The sequence below is a fragment of the Lagenorhynchus albirostris genome, chromosome 6 (assembly GCF_949774975.1).
Source record: "Lagenorhynchus albirostris chromosome 6, mLagAlb1.1, whole genome shotgun sequence".
Taxonomy (NCBI): domain Eukaryota; kingdom Metazoa; phylum Chordata; class Mammalia; order Artiodactyla; family Delphinidae; genus Lagenorhynchus; species Lagenorhynchus albirostris.
This window is the reverse complement of record NC_083100.1, coordinates 60,562,029-60,581,651: the sequence shown is the minus strand read 5'-3', so window position 1 is coordinate 60,581,651 and position 19,623 is coordinate 60,562,029. Positions and strand designations below refer to the sequence as shown.

The following is a 19,623-nucleotide window of genomic DNA, read 5'->3' as shown; positions in this document are numbered from 1 at the left end:
AGTCTCTTTAACAAGAAGTTACAGAAAGATAGATATTTTTGTAAGGGAGAAAATGAGATCTTGAACACCAAAGTACTTGGAAATTGTAAAGCTAGTGCATATTGACATAGTTATTCTAAAATGCTTAGAAGACACAGAAAAGCAGAGGATCCCAGTTTCCCTCTTGCGTATTGAATTTTTCAGCTTCTGCTCGAACATGAAGGAGTTACTCTTCTAACTCCTCACCTTTATCCAAACCAAGGTTTCTTTGGGGTTGACTTCCACTATTCTTGGGTTTACCAGAAAATCAGTCCTGACTGGTCTAGGCAGCTTCATCTCTGCTCAGCCAACATGTGGCTGTAATATGAGTCAAAACACACTGTTCCTCCATGACTTTGCTCCAATTAAGACACACTGACATTTTCAGATCTTAACATCCTTGCGATTTCAGTAATTCTCAAACGACAACGTCACAAAGTTCAGTAACTACAAATATCACGTAGAGCATTTCCCATATAGAAAAATGAATTACATGAACAGTGGAGGAGAAAGACAGGTACCAAGGCAAGAGCTGAGCATATGAAGCTAATCCTCTTGCTGTCCTTCACTATCATTACTGCTCTTACTCCTAATGGAAGCCAAATTTAGTCAGGAATGCATGCCCTTTCACTACACAAGCACTCTATGCAACAAGCAAAGACCTCAACAGATCCAACAACACAAACCCTGTTACAATAGTACAATGTGGAATTCATCTATCATAAATAATATTTTAATGAGAAAAAATAATTTTTAACACATATGGTCACATAAATTTTAACAACTCTATTGAGCCACATTAATTTTTTTAAACAGAGATTTTAATTAGTGACACAAAATTTTTCTGATATTTACTAAAATCTACAAATGCATTAGGAAAAGGCAGTTTTATACATCTAATTAGCACTTTCAGTTGCATATTTCACGTATATTAGAAACAAAACCTTCTATTTAATTTTGCAAAGAAAATTCTCCAGAAGTCTTCCTTTCTCACTCTGATTGCTTCATGAAATACTATTCTCTTTTTGCTTTAATATATGTATTTTTTTACTGTCCATTACAGCAAGTCCTACTGTCAGCTACTAAACAATGCAATTTCTAATAGAATGAGGAGGTGTAAGACTCTCGTTAATCACTGAAATCAACTAAAGCTACCATAATAAAGTCTATCAAAACAACCCCTAAAAATGGCCAAAAACCTTGTAAATAAAATAATGACCCCAGACAAGTCAATAACTGGAACTAGAATGCTTCTCAGGGCAGATTAAGTTGAATAATTAATTTGCATTGTTTTTAAAATAAATACTTCAATCTCCTGTAAGTAACCAGGGGAACATACAAGGAGCGTATACACTTATAAGCCGGGGCAAATCACGTTTGACAGTCAAGGTGCAGCTCCTAGGAGTACAGAATGCTTTACTGTTGGTAAGCCTTGATTAAATAGCAAGATTTCTGCCATGGAGAAAGGCGGCCCTTTATCCTGGTAGGGAGCAAAGACAGATCAACAAAATGCAATGTAGGAACCTGGCTTGGGTCCTGATTTTAAAAAAGCAACTTAAAAAAAATCAAACAAGGGACTTCCCTGGCGGCGCAGTGGTTAAGAATCCACCTGCCAATGCAGGGGACACGGGTTCGAGCCCTGGTCCGGGAAGATCCCACATGCTGTGGAGCAACTAAGCCCGTGTGCCACAACTACTGAGCTTGTGCTCTAGAGCCTGCGAGCCACAACTACTGAAGCCTGTGTGCCACAACTACTGAAGCCCGCTCACCTAGAGCCTGTGCTCTGCAAGAAGAGAAGCCACCGCAATGAGAAGCCCGCGCACTGCAACGAAGAGCAGCCTCCGCTCGCCACAACTAGAGAAACCCCACGTGGCAGCAACGAAGACCCAATGCAGCCAAAAATAAAATTTAAAAAAAATGTTATCTTAAAAAAAAAATGAAACAAGCATGGAAATTTCAACCTGAATGGAAATCCACGTGGTTAAGGAAAAATTTTAGGTGTGACAACGTATTGTGGTTTGGTTGGCTTTTCAGAGTCATCATCTTTTAGAGACAGACACTAAAGTATTTATGCATGCAGTAATAGGATGTCTGGAAATTGCTTCAGAATAATCCAGTGCAGCTGCAATATAGATGAAGCAAAATTAGCTATGATAGTTGGTGAAGATCAGTGATGGGTACATAGCAATTCATTATGCTACCTTCTTTAAATTCATATATGTTTGAAATTTTCCATAATAAAAAAGGCTTTTTAAAAGGTTACAAAAAAATGAGATCATTCTACACTTACTACCATACCTGTATTGCCCTACAATATTAAGCAAAAAAGGCATGTTGTATTAACATACATAAAGCAAGTCTCTTCCATTTACCATACAACCTTGAAGAGGTTGCTTAACTGTTCTGGGGCTCAGTTTTCTCATCTATAAAATGGGAATATTAATGGCACCTACCTTATAGAGTTGTTCTGAGGATTACATATGATTTGTATAAAACACTTAAAACATTGCCTAAGACATAACAGTAAGCAAACAATAGCACAGTTCTAGAAGCCCAATACTGGCCATGGCACTGGTTTCAGTGAACGATGTTTCAGAAATTTCAGCAGCACTAAGTAAAAGAGAGCTGGACAGAACAGGGAGATGATGATTTTTTAAAAATTACACACATAAAGAATGAATTACAAGTCTCTCTTTCACATCTGTGTCTTGGTATTTCTTGGTTGGACTATTTTTCCTTCTCTGATTCAGAAAGAACAACTGAAGGTTCAAAAGAAAACTCTGCATATATCTTCCACAGTCTCCCAGTCTTAAGACCATGGCTCTACCCCTTCTCAGAACCTACAGACTTGTGAGAAATTACCTCTTACGGTGGTATTTCTGAATGTGGGGATTTGTGAAGATCTTCAGATTTATATCTCAAGAATGGGAGTAGGACTTCCCTGGTGGTGCAGTGGTTAAGAATCCGCCTGCCAATGCAGGGAACATGGGTTCGAGCCCTGGTCCGGGAATCCCACAGGCCGTGGAGGAACTAAGCCTGTGCGCTACAACTACTGAAGCCGGCGCACCTAGAGCACGTGCTCCGCAACAAAAAAAAGCCACCGCAATGAAAAGCCTGCGCACCACAACGAAGACCCAACACATCCAAAAAAAAAAAAAAGAATGTGAGTAATTAACTGATTAAATGTACATAATCATAAACACTTACTAGCATCTTAGTCACTTTATAGGTCCAGCACAGTTACCTGGGGAACACAAGGGACTGAGATCCTTTTCAGGAAAGAAAAGTCCTCACCTCAGAAGAAAAGGAAGGGGACAAAGAACTAAGCTTTACTAGATTCTCCATGTGTCAGGCACTATTTACACATTACCTTATTTATCTTCATAACATCCCTACATGCTAGATATGGTTACTCTTTCTTAGACAGATGAGGAAACAGACTCCAAAAGTAATGTAAACACCTAAGGTCATATAGCAAAAAGGGATCAAATAAGGATTCAAGTTCTGGTTAGATTACAAAGCCCATGTAGGTTCCAGCTACACTCTGTGGCCTCCTGGATGAAAAGGAGTCAACCAAGGCCCAGCTCAAGATATTCTAAGAATGCTGTGGACAGGAGGAAATTAAACTGAAAGAATCACAGTCTACTCAAGGCAGTCATCCACGAGAAAGTACAGAAATGTATGAGAAAGCTTACATTTCAATATGATCTATCTAAATACAATGTATTTAAAATATAAATTGAATCATTCCACTTCCAAGGTGAAGGACCTTCAGCGGTTTCCATGACACTCTTTTTAAGAAGAATCCAATCTCTTCTTCATGGCCTACAAACAAGGCCCTGCTTGGTGTGGCTCCTTCAGCCTCATCTCTTACTGGCCATGCACCCCCTCACTCACTGATGCTTCAGGCACACTGGCCTCATTTTTGTTTGTTGAACATACCAAACCCTATCAACATCTAGGCCCTTGCACTTGCGGAACTCTCTATACCTACCTTTCAGTTCTCAGCCCTAATATCACTTCCTCAGGGGCCTTCACTAGCCACCATCTTGAAAAACAATCACCTTTTCCATCATTCCATTTATTGGACTTGTCACAATCTGTAGTTGGTTTTGGTTTGTTTATTTGTTTCTCAGTGTGTGGGCTTTGTTATTGTCTGTCTCACCCCTACCTAGAATGTGAGGTCCTACCTTCACTAAACTCCTCTATCTTATCTGCAAAGGTAGAACCACACATATGGACTGGCCTATCACATAGGAGACAATTAAAAATGTATTGATTGGTAGTAGAACATAGATGGCATTTAATAACACATTTTTTCATCTTTTCAATTATTTTTTAATCTGTCTAGCTGATTCAAGGATAAAGTCTTCACTATGTTGCTAGTATGCCCTTAATGCCTAACACTTTTTTATTAATAAGAACTCTACATAGTTTACGGCAAATACTTTATAAACTAAAGATAAATGTTATCATCTTCAATTCCTATAGTCTGAAAAACTGGTGAAAACCTGTTAATCAGTGTGGCTAAGAAAACTATAGATCTCCTTCTGTGTGTCTCTTACTGGGTTCTACAACCCAATTTACATTGCAAAGTCCTTTTTTAACTTCAGGTTCTGAATTACTAAGTTCTTACTTTTTAAATTATTCACTTGCTCAAAATTTAATACATATACATTGAAATTTTGTTTTTATTTCCCCCGAATTCTTTCCCCAACCAAGTTAACATTATCTATCCTTCCATACCTTTCTTAATGCCCATTAAATTATATCAAACATATATACGTTTAAATATACATACAACATATATGAAGTAATGTTTAGAAAAGTAGAATAATTCTACATAAACTTTTTTACATCTTTCTTTCCTCATTTATAGTACATTGGAAATCCCTCTAAATCAGCTGGAATAAGCCTAACTCATTCTTTCTCGTGTCTGCATAATTTTCCATGTTATGGTTATTTCATAATTTTTCTACTGCTTCCCTTTGATAGCATTTATTTTGTCCCCCCCTTTTTTTTCTATTTTTTGAGGGACAATTGAGTGCTGCCACTAACAACCTTGTACATATATATTCTTATGAGTATTTTTATTTCTCTGGGATAAATATCCCAAAAGTAGGACTGCTTGTTTAAGTGGTATCTTTTTATTTTAAACCATTGCCAACTGCTTTGCAAAGAGTCTTTGTTTCCACAAATGCAGTATGAGAGCACCTTTCTTCTCCACATTTGGCCTCAGTAGGTGTTATCATCTTTCAATACTTGATAATCTTATTAGAACTGTAATATTGTGGTACACATTCTACACTTCGGAAAACATAGTCCTAACTCATATTTCAACAAAATAGAAAAGTCTCCTGCTAAAAGCCCTGCTTAATTCCCTTCTCAGCCACAGGTTACTGCCAAAAGTAAATAAATACGTAATATGTAAACAAATATTTATTGAATAAAGCACATTTCTTTCAATCAAAAATTTATATGTTATCATAAAAACCCTAAGGAAGAATCACTCTTTGCTTTACATTAGCAGCAGCATCTTCTATACCTACTTTCTAATGTAAAATAAACAAGATAGAAAAAAATGCATTTTCATAATTTTATATGGGATATGATCTTCATTGTTACATTGGTGATAATGAAAAAAAGAACAGGATCAAAATAATATTTGGTTTCTACATTGCCATACATTTTTGGTCTAGCATATATAACGGTACAGTCTCAACATGTATTGCTTTTATCACAGAATACATTGGTAAATGAACAACAGAAAATCTATCAACTAAAAAAAAGACAGAGGGCTTCCCTGGTGGTGCAGTAGTTAAGAATCCGCCTGCCAATGCAGGGGACACGGGTTCGAGCCCTGGTCCGGGAAGATGCCATGTGCTGCGGAGCATGCCTGTGTGCCACAACTACTGAGCCTGCGCTCTAGAGCCCACAAGCCACAACTACTGAGCCCACGTGCCACAACTACTGAGACCGCGCACCTAGAGCCCGTGCTCCGCAACGAGAAGCCACCGCGATGAGAAGCCCGCGCAACAAAACGAAGAGTAGCCCCTGCTCGCCACAACTAGAGAAAGCCCGTGCACAGCAACGAAGATCCAACGCAGCCAAAAGTAAATAAAATAAAATAAATAAATCTATAAAAAAAAAAAGACAGAGATCTTGAAAAATCATTCACTTAAAACAGTTTTTTGTTTTGTTCTGGTTTGGTTTTTTCGGCCCCACTGTGCAGCTTGCGGGATCTTAGTTCCCAACCAGGGATTGAACCAGGGGCCACAGCAGTGAAAGCGCCAAGTCCTAACCACTGGACAGCCAGGGAAGTCCCTTAAAACAATTTTTTGATAAACCTACTTTGCCACAAAGCACAGACCAAACCAGATTAACTCTTCATTTTGAAATTCGTCAGGCTTATAACAAACAGCCTGTGACATTCCTGTTGTCCTCACCTCACCTCCCTCTTCATTGCTTCTATTGTCTCCTTTTGCTACTGTATACCTCTGATGTAGCAAATTTGGTTAAATGATAGTGTGTGGGTGAGAGAGGTAAAAGAAGGCATAAATCAAGAAATGACAGTTGTAAGGGTAGCAACAGTAAAATATTAGTTTGACAGATGGTTGTAAAATTATAGCAGTCTAACACATAAGAATTCATAGCTTTGCTCCAATTTTATGAACTTGGGTGACAGGAAAAAGCAGAATCCTAGTGAATATTATTGTTCTTTTTTAATTAATAGAAAACATAGCTCATCAAAATTTGAGAAACAATGAACACAGACAAAATAAACCTATTTCTCTATACTCAGAACCATAATGCTTTACTCTCATGAACTTGCACACATCATTCCATTAAACATAGATACAACAGCACTTTCAAACAGGAATATTTTGCTGTTTACAAAACAAATGATTTTTTGAGCCACACCGACTATTCGTGAATTTACACAGTTAATGCCACAGATCTAAATTTTACAAAAGAGAGCTTCCAACTGCATTCTAAAATTCAAAATTAAATCTTCTCTTTAAGTAGCTCAAACGACCCTGAACTCAAGTGACCCCCAAATCCTACCAAAACCAAATTATACTAATAACAGAATAATCTAGATTTTAGTCTTTGACTATACCCTTTTTGTGAAACTCTAAACTCCCATGGGATCATTCTCCCTAGTTCCCCTCCTCCTCCTTCCACTTCAATTGAGGATATCACTTATAAATCAGTCCCTTATTCCCTGTCTTGTTTATTTTATAAGTAATCCCCCTAACCCAAGAATTCATCTACCACCTGTACAAATTTGTATCTGACTTTTTTTTTTTTTTTTTTTGCGCTACGCGGGCCTCTCACTATTGTGGCCTCTCCCATTGTGGAGCACAGGCTCTGGACGCGCAGGCTCAGCGGCCATGGCTCACGGGCCCAGCTGCTCCACAGCATGTGGGATCTTCCTGGACCGGGGCACGAACCCGTGTCCCCTGCATCGGCAGGCGGACTCTCAACCACTGCGCCACCAGGGAAGCCCCTGTATCTGATTTTTACTTACTGGGACACATTTATTTAGCAACCAAACTTCAAACCGCGCCCCCCCCCAAATTCCCAAAATAGATGCCTTATAAATTCACATCTATTCTAAAAATGCCAGATTCACTACTCCTTCCTTTACTTTCACATTTAATACCAAATTCAATTGATTCATCCCTTCCAAAGTCCCTGGTATTGTCCTTCCATTCCATTTCCTCAGCCATCAGCCACTCCTGGTCATTATCTCCAACATGAATTATTTCAATAGCCTCTTAACTGATCTCTCTACCTACTTCCAACCTCTCCATACTTTATCCAACATACACAAAGAGCTGCCAGAATTCACCACTTCAGTTTGCCCACTCAGAAACCCACAGTGCCTTCCTACTGTTGCAAACCTAAACTCCTTGGCCAAACGTTCTAGGGAGTCACAGTGTAAAGGTACTGTTTTTCATCACCTAAGTAACTGTATTTTTTTTTCTTTAACTTCTTAAAAAACACAGCTGCTGTTAGACCCTTACATACCTCTAGCTTTCAAAAGTCATCCCATTTCAAGATCCCACAAGTGGCAGAGTACAAGGGTTAAGAAGATGGATTCTATAGTTTGATTTGAATCCAAATCTCTACCACTTATGAGTTAAGTGACATTAACCAAGCCAATTAACTTCATCTGTTTAACAGGGACAACAATGCTATCTCCTAAGGTTGTTATGAAAATTAATAAAATACCCTTACCTGAAATATTGTAAATCAACTACATGTCAATTAAGAATTTTTTTAAAGAAAATTAATATAATACCCTTAAAGGACTAGGTCAATACCCAGCATACTACAGAATGATCAGTAAATTATAGCCACTGTCATTATTATCACATGACCACAATTATCTGGACAAACCAACTTGACTGTCATACCAGAGGCTATGCATTTGCCTTCATTATTCTTGACTCCCTCTACCAAAAACTGTGGGAGATGGAACCCGTCTCAAAGAGGAGCTTGTCATATGTCCATTACCATTCAAGTCTTGGCTCAATCCTCCCCTGTAATTATTCAATATACTAAACTAAATACAAGTGCATACATGGCACACAAATAATCCTCAGTAAATATATGTAGCAACATTAAGTTATAAAGAAATGCATAGTTAGTATGTATTTTTGCCTATTACCTCTAAAATATTTATAAACCATATGTATCTAAAACAAAACTTTCTAAATAATGTTCTACAGCTTCAAGTAACTATAGTTTGAAGTATTTCAGATAGAAATTTTAAAATCTATGTTACTTGCTAACTGCCCTCAAACTGATTCAACTAAAGCTGCTTCAGCTACTTGACGGTAAGTTATCTCCTCTGTCTCTTACCAATAACTCTTGGGTCAGTGCTTTACAGTTAGTGCTGAACATGCAATTATAAATTCCACAAAGTTTCAGTATAAAAAATAAGGGCATCATCAAAATAATGTGTAAAAAGATAAGATTTAAAAGTTTTCAAAAAGCTAGGCACAGTCCCAGCTCTCTCTGTATTTGCATTCTCCCCTCTCCCCAAAAACCAAATCCATACAGAATCACAGATTTTTTCCATAGGATTTTTAAAGCTGAAAGGACTTCAGTTCACATTCCCTTATGGCCCACTGAGTCCCACATGAGAAGATGAAGCCCAGGAAAGCCAGATAATTAGCTTACAGGTACCACAACCAGATAGAGGCAGGGCTGGCAACTGAACCCAGTGTTCCTAACACCTGGGTCAGTGCTCTGTTCATCACCTCCTGCAGCATTTTCAAATGATTTCTTCCATGCCTACTTAATTTAGAAAATAAAATGAACTATATCACATGAACTCCTCATAAAGCAATTGAGTACATGGTGTGGTTAACACTGACATATTTTTGGTTATTTTCAAGAACAACTGTGAGGAATAAAGGTTTTGAACCATAAATAGAGCATTTCTATCACAATTACTTTTGTTCTGGAAATGATGCTTCCCTTCAACAGATTTTATAAAATTTAAGATTCTCATTTTCACTAATTGGTCATCTGTGAAGCGTGCTCCCCAACAATAGCTTAAGCAACTCACATGTCTCAGATAAAAATGTCATCTATTCCAGGCTGATCTGTATATGTTAGAGTCTGTTCCTAATATAGAATCATAGACTTTTGCAGTTGGAAAGAACCTTGGAGATCACCTCTCATTTTACAGAGGAAACTAATACCCAGCAGGGACCTGCCCAAGGTCAAAGTTTCTATATGAGAACCATGTCCAGAATAGAAAGTTCTTAAAAGAAGATTTCAGAGAAAAACACAACATTTGGTAGAACACCTTAGCTTGTCTCCCTTTATATGTACTTAGGTACAATTTCCTGCACGCAGAACTTTTGAAATTTAAGAAAAGAAAGCAAAACAAAAAAACTAAGCCAATTTTTTAGGCGTCTACAGCAAGTCACTGATCCTAAAAACTTAGCAGAAGTGAAGGTGGATCCTTGCAAGAATCCCAAACAGTAACATTTTGTAACACAACCCCCAATGCCCATGGACATAATATAAATAAACAGAGGGCGAAAACACACAAATTAAGAAGAGCTATAATATTCTTATCTCTGTAACAAATTACACAGTTGCTTAGAAGTAGGAAAACTTTATAAGCACACAGCTTTCAAGGAAAAACGAATTTTAATCATCATACCTATCAATTGCACAAGAGTGTCAATACATTTTGAGATTTTATTTTGGTCACAACGGTTAAGAGAAGATGGAAATCCTTTTTAGTGTTTTTTTTACATGTCTTAAGTCATGTTAAAAAATGTGAGGGAAATCTTTTTATAAAAACATAATAAGAGACTTATAATCTATATTATCTATTGTCAAGTTCTTAAGAATACATGAAAATAGAACATTCCTGAAAGTTAAGGCCTAAAAAGTACTAGACTTATGACTTACATCTCCCCCACCAAGAAAAAGCACAGCCCATAAGCCAATTTACCTGTAGGAATATGTTTCTTAACTCCTGAGGATCACCTCGCTTGGTTGTCTGCACCTGTAAGAAAAAAAAAAGCCAGTTAATGCTTCACTAGAGACCAGGCAATCTCTTGAGATTACAGTTCACAAATGCCAGCAATCAATGCTCTTATCTTTTATAAGGGCATTTAGCTTAAAACAAACCAAAAGCACTAATACTGATAACAACTGTCAAATTGGAGCTCTGTGACCACAGGGTGGAAAGACAGGTGTGAAGAGCCTAAAATATAGCAAATCTACCACATAGATTTCCCCTGGACTGGAAAGGGAAGACCATGAGGATCAATCCCCTACCTTACTCCACATCCACCAGCAACACATTTGGCAACCACCCACCTTCAAATCAAGAGGCCATTAAGGCTAGTAGAGACAACAGGAAAGTTGAAACTCCCAAATTAATCGCATGGCCTACTGGCCTTTCTTCCCGTGGAAAGCAATCCAGAATATAATTATCTCCACGCCCCTCTCTTTCTCCACCCAACCTAAAATCATGAAAACCGCTGCAACGTTTCTAAATACTTTAGCCATCCTGCCACCTGCAGCTCAAATGCCAACCACTGCCCCCTGCTCCAGAGGCCCCCAAATACTCAATTACTCACCCCCTCCCCCACCGCGGTACACAGATGCCTTAGGCATCCCCGGCTATATATGCCACTTCCTCCCACTCCCTTTCTGATGCCCTCCAACCCCTGGCTCACAATTCCATGTACCCAGGGCAGGATACTACGCTTCCTTCACCGACCTGTGGTCCTTACAAGCCCCTCCAACTCAAAATTCCTCCTCCTTCCCCTCCCCCGGCCGGGCATCCTCTCCCTCCAGTCCAAGCCCCGCACGGCTCTCCCTGGAGCCCCAGGACACGCTATCTAACAATCAGGCAAAGAAGTAAATAGGAAGAGGTGAGGGACTGCAGGCACGGTCCCCGGAATGTCTCTTATGAAATAAAGACAGCAGCAGAGAGTTAGAGTCACCTTGACCGCCATGCTGTGCTCAGAAGCCGGGGACGAGCGAGTGAGCGAGCAGGGCCGAGCTGTCAGGGCACGCGCGCGCCGCCTTCCCGGCCGCGCCCGCCCTCCCTCCCGCTCGCTCCCCGGCGTCGCGCGCGCCTCTATGCAAATGAGCCCGGGGCGGGCGGGGCCGGCAGGGGGCTCGGCGTCCCAGCCAGAAAGAGCTGGCCCGCGGGGCTGAGGAGGACGTGCCTCCCGCCGGGGAGACTGGAGGACCAAGCCGTGGGATTCCGACGTGCCGCTTGATTGCCGGCAGCTGAGCAGCCGCCAGGAAAGCCCCAGGTCTCTTAAGGCCTCTTAGTGGGTGTGGCTTTGGGAGCCGACTTCAGCCAAAGTCGTTTTCTCCTGAGACTTAGAGCACACTTGGGGCCTAGATTGAGCAAGATTTCGAAGGATCAAAGAACATGTTCCGTTTGAAAGAATAACAGCAAATGCATTGATGACAACTAAAGGGAAATACTGACAATAAAACAGATTGGGAACCACTCACTCTGGGGAAAGCCTAAGTAAACATAACTTGAGAAATAGGTCCTTAAATTGGCATGCGATGAATACGCTTAATATACTTGTGCTTCGTGTACTGTTATAAAGCTTTATTAGTAGACTCCACATTCCTAATCACCCAAATCCTTTGTGCATGAGGTGGGGCACAAATGCCAAGGGGGGAAAAATCCATTTGACAGGGCTGGCACTGAATCCTGGCTCAACTTGCCTCTACATAAACATTTCCAGCCCTGTCTAAGAAAGGGTAGCTCTACTTTGAACCAAAATAATGTCTCTCAAACTGAGTCTTGCCATTATGACTATATTGAGCCAAATATTGAGTCATTCAACAAATGTTCGCTGGGCATCTATTGTATGCCAGATACAGTCCTGCTTATAAAGAATACAAAGATTAATAACATATAGCCCTTACTGTCTAGGAGTTTACAGATGGTCAGTGCTTCCCCACAACCCCAAACCTAAGTGTATTTTTTTTGTTGGTTGATTGTTTGTGTTTTTAAACCAAGCAAGCTTCCTGTTTAAAAAAAAAGTCTAACAACTCCAAGGTTTAGCTTATCTCATTTAGCGCTATAATCCCTCTCCACCCTCTTTTCCATTTCCAGTGTTGAATCTCACAGGAGGCTTCCCTTTTCTCCAGTCTCACTAATCATAATATTTGTGTTAAGTATCCAAGTTAATATTGTAGAAATGAGGCAAGTGGACTGGCAAAGGAAATTGTTGTTAAGGAATGATATATTACTAGTACTCCTAAAGTGAGCTTTTCTGCTGCAGTTGCTTTAACTGTCTGCCACCATCACATCTCTTTCTTCAGTCCGTTCAAAGTTCTTTTAACAATGTAATTGGACATAAGGATTTACAAATTCATATTTTGTTTTGCCAGCACCTTATGTCCCTGATACTCTGCTCTCTTATTTTATGAAGTTTCTCTAAGTAGGAATCTCAAGTTGTTTATTTTATGCTACTTTGCAAGGGAAGGATGTCTGTTTGTAGCCCAAAGTCCCTTAGTTTGAATAAAAGTACTTAAGGGAAAGGAAGACATTTATTTAAAATGAAGGGATTATTTTCTATTGGAACACATTGTTGTTGACAAAATCCATACCGTTGGAGTGAAATTTAGGGACAGACTGGCCACTTGTAGAGAGGAAGACAACACTATATTTAGACAGAACCCACCACAATAATTCATAGGTATAGGCAGGCACCAGGCCACAATAACAATTTTCTTGAATAAAAAATAGCTGATCTTTGAGCAAGCTCTAGAGTTTCACTGATGCCAATCTAGTTGCAATGGAGATGATATAATAATTTAAAACTAAGGCTGCCAGCTACCCTAAATAAAGAGAAGTTAGGAGAGCTCAGCTACCCTAAATAAAGGTGAATTTTGGGACTTCCCTGGTGGTCCAGTGATTAAGAATCCGCCTTCCAACGCAGCAGATGCGGGTTCAATCCCTGGTCAGGGAACTAAGATCCCACATGCTGCAGGGCAACTAAGCCTGTGCGCCGCAACTACTGAGCCCACGTGCCACGACTAGACAAGCCCGTGCAACAGAAATAGAGTAGCCCATGTGCCACACACCGCTACAAAACCCAGCACAGACAAAAGAAAAAAAAGGTGAATTTTGCTAGGTTTATCATCTATCCAAATATAACAAACAATAAATTGAACAAAGGTATTAAAAGTGTGTACTGTGGGATGAACTAAGTATGGAAATGAATACAAAAGCCTATGAGTTAGAGCTTCTGCCCTGAAAAACTTTGAAATCTGTCCTCCTGTTATGATGATTGGCTAATAGTATTGTTAGCTGTTAAAACAAACCACAACGTACTTTTTCCTGAATTGTAGATGATCAGGGTTGAGGGAAAACTTATTAGTTAATGGAATAACAAAAGACAAACCTGTCAAATAATATTCACAAAATATTTGGGAAAAGGAAGTAGAAACAATTCAAAACTTTTTATAATTTTTAAAAATAGAATGCCAGTATAGAAATTTATAACTTTCTTTAGACTGCAAATGATATTTGTAAACAAGAAATAATTTTAACACCTTGGCACAACTATAAGTTGAAAACTTGATAACTGAGTCTAAAAAGAATGACATTTCAGAAAGTGAAATTGGAAGTTAAGGGCTAAGAGACTAGCTGCAAAGGTACTGTCATTAATAGTCACTTTTTAGAGTTGGTTTCATAAAATATTTAATATGAAGCTTGACTGAGCTGGAAATTTAAATCTGCTTGTGAAGTCCTTGCCCATGAAAATAATATATTACCCCCAGATGCAAAAACGAAGTATGGGCTTACTAGACAAATCCACAGCAATATGTCTCCAACTCCCAGGCAGCTGACATTGCATTAACTTTGTGGGTGAAAGTTGGAATTATCCTAATGCCTAGCGCCCTAATAAACTAAAATGTAGTTATTAAAACAAGAGGCAATTTCCAATGAGCTTGTTCTGCCACAACTCCTGGCCCTCCTTCTATCTTTAATAACATGTTCTTTCTGTTTATATTCTAGCTCCCTCTGATTATTTTACTGACATGGATACATTTTTGTTCCCATTTCCATATCCCACACAGCTACGACGGATGCCATCTTGCAAGAACTAAATCAAGGTGGTGTACAAACATGTAGTAGAGCATTAGGATATCACTGACTAATTAAACCAGGAGTGGGGCTCCTCCTAGATTAAGGGTACATACACCATCACTATGATGAGGAATAAGTTGGCATTTATGCCATCCCCACATCAAGATGCTCACTTAACATATTTGAAATAAATAGCATAATGAAATAAATGGCACATACACACAAAGATATTTGAACATCTGGAAATTTTAAGTGTAGATTGGTTTGAGCCTACATCTAGAAGTATAAAATGGTTCTTTATATTTTATTGAAATATTGCAAAACCTACAAACTTTATAAGTTGTGCTTTTAATGTTTTCCTTGCTAAGAGTCTATATGGGGAAACTGCAGGGGTAGACTGGGCAGAAGTATGAAGAGTTAAGTGTCCAAGTCTGAGCAAATTATGTTTCAGTTGGTAGGCTGACCTGGAAATCAATAAATTAGAAATTATTATTTCAACCCAAGCCACTTATAGTTAGATACTAGATAAATGACACATTTTAGGACTTCTCTATACTGTACAAGTATTATACTCCCTGTAGGAACATTGGCGCTAATTGAAATAAATTCTCATTTTTGGTGGAGAGGGAAGAGTAGCATATCAGAAATCAGATGAAATAGCTGTACTCTTGCAATTGCATCTTCCTAAACTGCTCTTCCTCACAGTCTGACTCTAAGTCCTATAAATTATGCAATGCAGATAACAGTGATCTTAGTTTGGGACCACAGTCTTCTTTATTCCCTTGTGGAGGCAGTAACAGCCAGTTTTCTTTTCAATAGATTTTGTAAGGAATTCATGGAATGAGCTGCTCTAGATGTTGAAGGCTGTGAGTGCCCTATTACTGTATTAGTCATGTACAAGCTGGTATTTAGTGGGAAACCTTATGATCAGATGGAGGATTGAACTACGTGAGCTTTAATGCTTCTTTTAACACTCTAATGTTATGATTTGGAATGACCCAAATTTTAGTTAACAAACATTTATTAAGTGCCTTGTGTTGGTACTAAACTTGCTGTTGCAGCTATAGGAAATATAAGAAAAATAAATAGCATGATTCCCAAAGTATGGAGAATATTTTATTGCGGCAACAGCTACTATTCATTTTTTCAATGAATAAAGCTGAAAGAATGATACCAAAACCTTTGTATATGCCAAAGGCCAAGGCAGCTTTAGGTAATAATTGGGTAAAAACTCTGTGGTTTGTCACATATTCCCATTCCAATCAAAAGTATATAACTGGAAGAGCAAACATCCTGCCCAGTCCTTCAGCCGCTCACCCCTCCCCTCCTCTGGGGATTTACTTGGATCTGGTTTTGGCCTCCCTTCCACTCAGAGGTCAGTAAGGAAGGATGCTTTGGGTCTGATCCAAAGTAAAGAAAAAATTTCCACTTTAAAAATTGTGGGCTTCCCTGGTGGCGCAGTGGTTGGAAGTCCACCTGCCAATGCAGGGGACGAGGGTTCGGGCCCTGGTCCGGGAGGATCCCACATTCCGTGGAGCCTGCACTCTGGAGCCCGCGAGCCGCGGCTGCTGTGCCCGTGGGCCACAATCCCCGCGCCGGGAGCCTGTGCTCCGCGACGGGAGGGGCCGCCGCGGTGAGGGGCCTGCTCGCCGTGGCAGGGGGTGGGCCCCCAGCTCGCAGTGGCAGGGCAGGGCCCGCGTGCAGCAGCGGGGACCTAACGCCTCCAAAAATAGACAAATTTTTTAAAAAATTGTGCTGGGAGAAAAACAAAGACCCCAGAATATCCAAAGCAAACTTGAAAAAGAACAAAGTTGGAGGACTTACACTACCTGGCTTCAAGATTTAGTATAAAGCTAAAGAAATCAATATTGTATTGTACTGGCTGGCAAAAGGATAGATAAATAGATCAATGGAACAGAATAGAGAGCTCAGAAATAGTTCCAAAATTATAAAGTCATTTGATTTCTAACAAAGGTGCCAATGCAATCTAATGGGGCAAGGAGTCTTTTCAACAAATGACACGACTAGCTAGATATCCATATCAACCTCTACCTCAAAACATATACTAAAATAAATTTGAGATGAATCATAGACCTAAATGCAAAAGCTAAAATCATAAAGCTTTTAGTAGAAAACATTAAAGAATATCTTCATGACTCAGAGTTATATAAAGGTGTTTTAGTGAGAACATAAAAGTCAATAACCAGAAATTAAGAAATTGATAAATTAGATTTCACTAAACTCAAATTTCTACTTATCAAAAGACAACATTAAGAAAATTAATAGGACAAAAACAAAAAAAAGAAAAAGAAAAGAAATAGGCAAGCCACATCTAGGAGAAAAACTAGCAAACATATATAAAACAAAGGACTGATATCCAGGATATAAAGAACTCCTAAAACTCAATGGTAAATGAACAGCCTAGTTTAAAAATGGGCAAAAGACGCAAACACTTCACAAAAGAAGATATACAAATTGCTAATATGCACATGAAAAACTGCACAACATCATTAGTCATCAGGGAAATGCAAATTAAGTTACAGCAAAAAGGTAGTACTACATACCTGCTAGAATGGCTAAAATTAAAAAGACTGAAAACACCAGATTCTGGCAAGGATGTGGAGCAACCAGAGCTCTTGTGCACTGTGGTGGAAGTGTAAATAATATAACCACTTTGGGAAAAGATTGAGCGGGTTTTTATAAAACTAAACATATACCTACACTATGAATCAGCAGTTCTACCTTTCAGTGTTTACCCAAGAGAAATGAAAATATGTGTGGATAAAAAGACTTGGTCAAGAATGTTCACAACCACTTTATTCATAAAAGCCAAAAACTTCAGACTTCCCTGGTGGCTCAGTGGATAAGACTCTGAGCTCCCAATGCAGGGGGCCTGGGTCCGATCCCTGGTCAGGGAACTAGATCCCACATGCATGCAGCAACTAAGAGTTTGCACGCCACAACTACAGAGCCGCGTGCCGCAGCTAAGGAACCTGGGAGCCACAACTAAGGAGCCTGCCTGCTGCAACGAAGTAGCCCATGTGCCGCAACTAAGGAGCCAGCGAGCCGCAACTAAGGAGCCCGCCTACCACAATTAAGACCTGGTGCAACAAAATAAATAAATATTTTAATTAATTAATTAATTAATTTAAAAAAGCCAAAAACTGGAAAAGCCCAGTCGTCCATCAATAGGAGACTGGATAAACAAACTATGATATATTCAGAGAATGGAATACTATTCAGCAGTAAAAGAGAGCAAACTACTGATACACACAATGACATGGATGAATCTTAAAAGTATCATGCTAAATGAAAGAAGCCTTACATGGAATCATATACAAAAGAGCATATACTATGTGATTACATTTATGTGAAGTTCTAGAACAAACAAAACTAATCTATGGTGGGAAAAAGCAGAACCATGGTTGCTTAGGGAGAGGAACTGACTGTAAAGAGGCATGAGGGAACTATCTGGAGTAATAGTAATCGTCTATGTCTTGCTAGGGGCTTCGGTTACAGGTGTATGTATTTTCCAAAATTTAGGGAATGTACACTTAAGGTTTATACATTTCATTGTGTGTCAATTTTTCCTCAAAAGAAAGAAAATCTGTAAATAAATATTGAACTAGGTATGTAATGACATGAAGTATTTAAGGAGAAGAGTACTGGTATATTAAATTTACTTTGAATTCCATAAAAGAAATAAGACAATGGATGGATGGATAGATAGATAGATAGATATGTTATACCTAACCTGGGGTGGGGGTGGTATTTAGGAATTCACTGTTAAAATTCTTTTAACTTTTGTATACTTTTGAAAATTTTCATAATAAAATGCTGGGGAAAATCGTGCTGGGTCTTTTGATACTAAAGATGGCTATCCAGTTATGTAATTCTGTTATTTGGCTAGAAATTGTAATGGACCTTGTTTCTTAAACACTGACAGGTCTCTGTGCATTGTTGCAGGGTAGGGAAAAGAAACTGAAACTGTTTGACAAATAGTATATCTCTAGTATGGGCAGCGAAATCTATGAAGACTATATTGCACTGAGGAAGAAAAATGTTTTCCTTAACATGGATTCAGACAGTAATTATATGTCCTTGGGAGTTGTGTGTGTTTGTGTCTATGTGTCTGTTTGGTCTAAGTTACCCACAGGAAAATTAGAGGAAGAATGTGGAGGTATATTTGCACAACATACTGACAGAAACCTTGGAAAGCACCAGACTTGGAATCTGAAGCCTGACCTGGAACTCTCCTGTTGAAATGCACCTAGAGTGTAAATCTAGGCTGAGAAACTCAAGACTTTGGTGGGAAATATCCTGCAACGGGTCATTGTGTCCTTGGACTGCCCTGTTGGGGGAAGGAGAACTCATCCTAGGGTGAAATCAACCCCAGTGAGAAGGGAGTTTCAAAAAAGGGGAGGGCAGGTTTGTAGTGGGAGACCTAAAAAAAGGACTCCTTAAGGAAGAGAGGGCCACAAATCTCAAGACAAGGAAGCTAGGAACCAGGGTATGCCCAGGAAGAAACTCCTTCTGAAGAATTGCTATAAAGGAATAATGTAATGCAATGTAGTATTGATCAGCATAAAATTGTACTGACCAGAAGAATAATCAGGAAATTTAAGTTAGAAAGTTCTGGAGAAACAACATGAAAGAGCTAAAACTTGAGGACAGTTAGACCTTGTGGAAAGAGACAAATCAAGGAGGAAAAGCGGGCAGAATTGTGGAATGATTGGCATTCTTTTGATTGGAAAAGGTCAGAAGCTGAGAACACAGAAGGAACTTGACTAAGAACTGTTAAAAGGTCTCAGTCAAAGTAGTATTCTGCACTTTCCATTCCCAGTAGCCCTGACAATAGTATATCTAGCACCTTAAGGTAATGACAATATAAGAAAAAACTACATAAAAATGAAATAAATAACTATGAGGTCTTCACCATGGTATAAGGTCTTTGTATTTCAAAAGATGTAACAATGGATAAGAATAAACTT

General features: G+C 39.1%; 1 protein-coding gene across 2 annotated transcripts in view; it reads right to left on the bottom strand.

Moving 5' to 3' along the window:
* SLC25A12 (solute carrier family 25 member 12) overlaps positions 1 to 11,606 on the bottom strand; it is a 90,684-nt gene extending 79,078 nt beyond the window's left edge. For both annotated transcript variants that reach the window (XM_060152647.1, XM_060152648.1), the window contains exons 1-2: positions 11,508 to 11,606; positions 10,505 to 10,558 (exon numbers count right to left, since the gene is read on the bottom strand). In XM_060152647.1, coding sequence (XP_060008630.1) covers positions 10,505 to 10,558; positions 11,508 to 11,519 — 66 coding nt within the window. In that variant the 5' untranslated portion in view covers positions 11,520 to 11,606. The remainder of the gene's footprint in view (positions 1 to 10,504; positions 10,559 to 11,507) is intronic.
* Between the last annotated feature and the right edge of the window lie 8,017 nt (positions 11,607 to 19,623).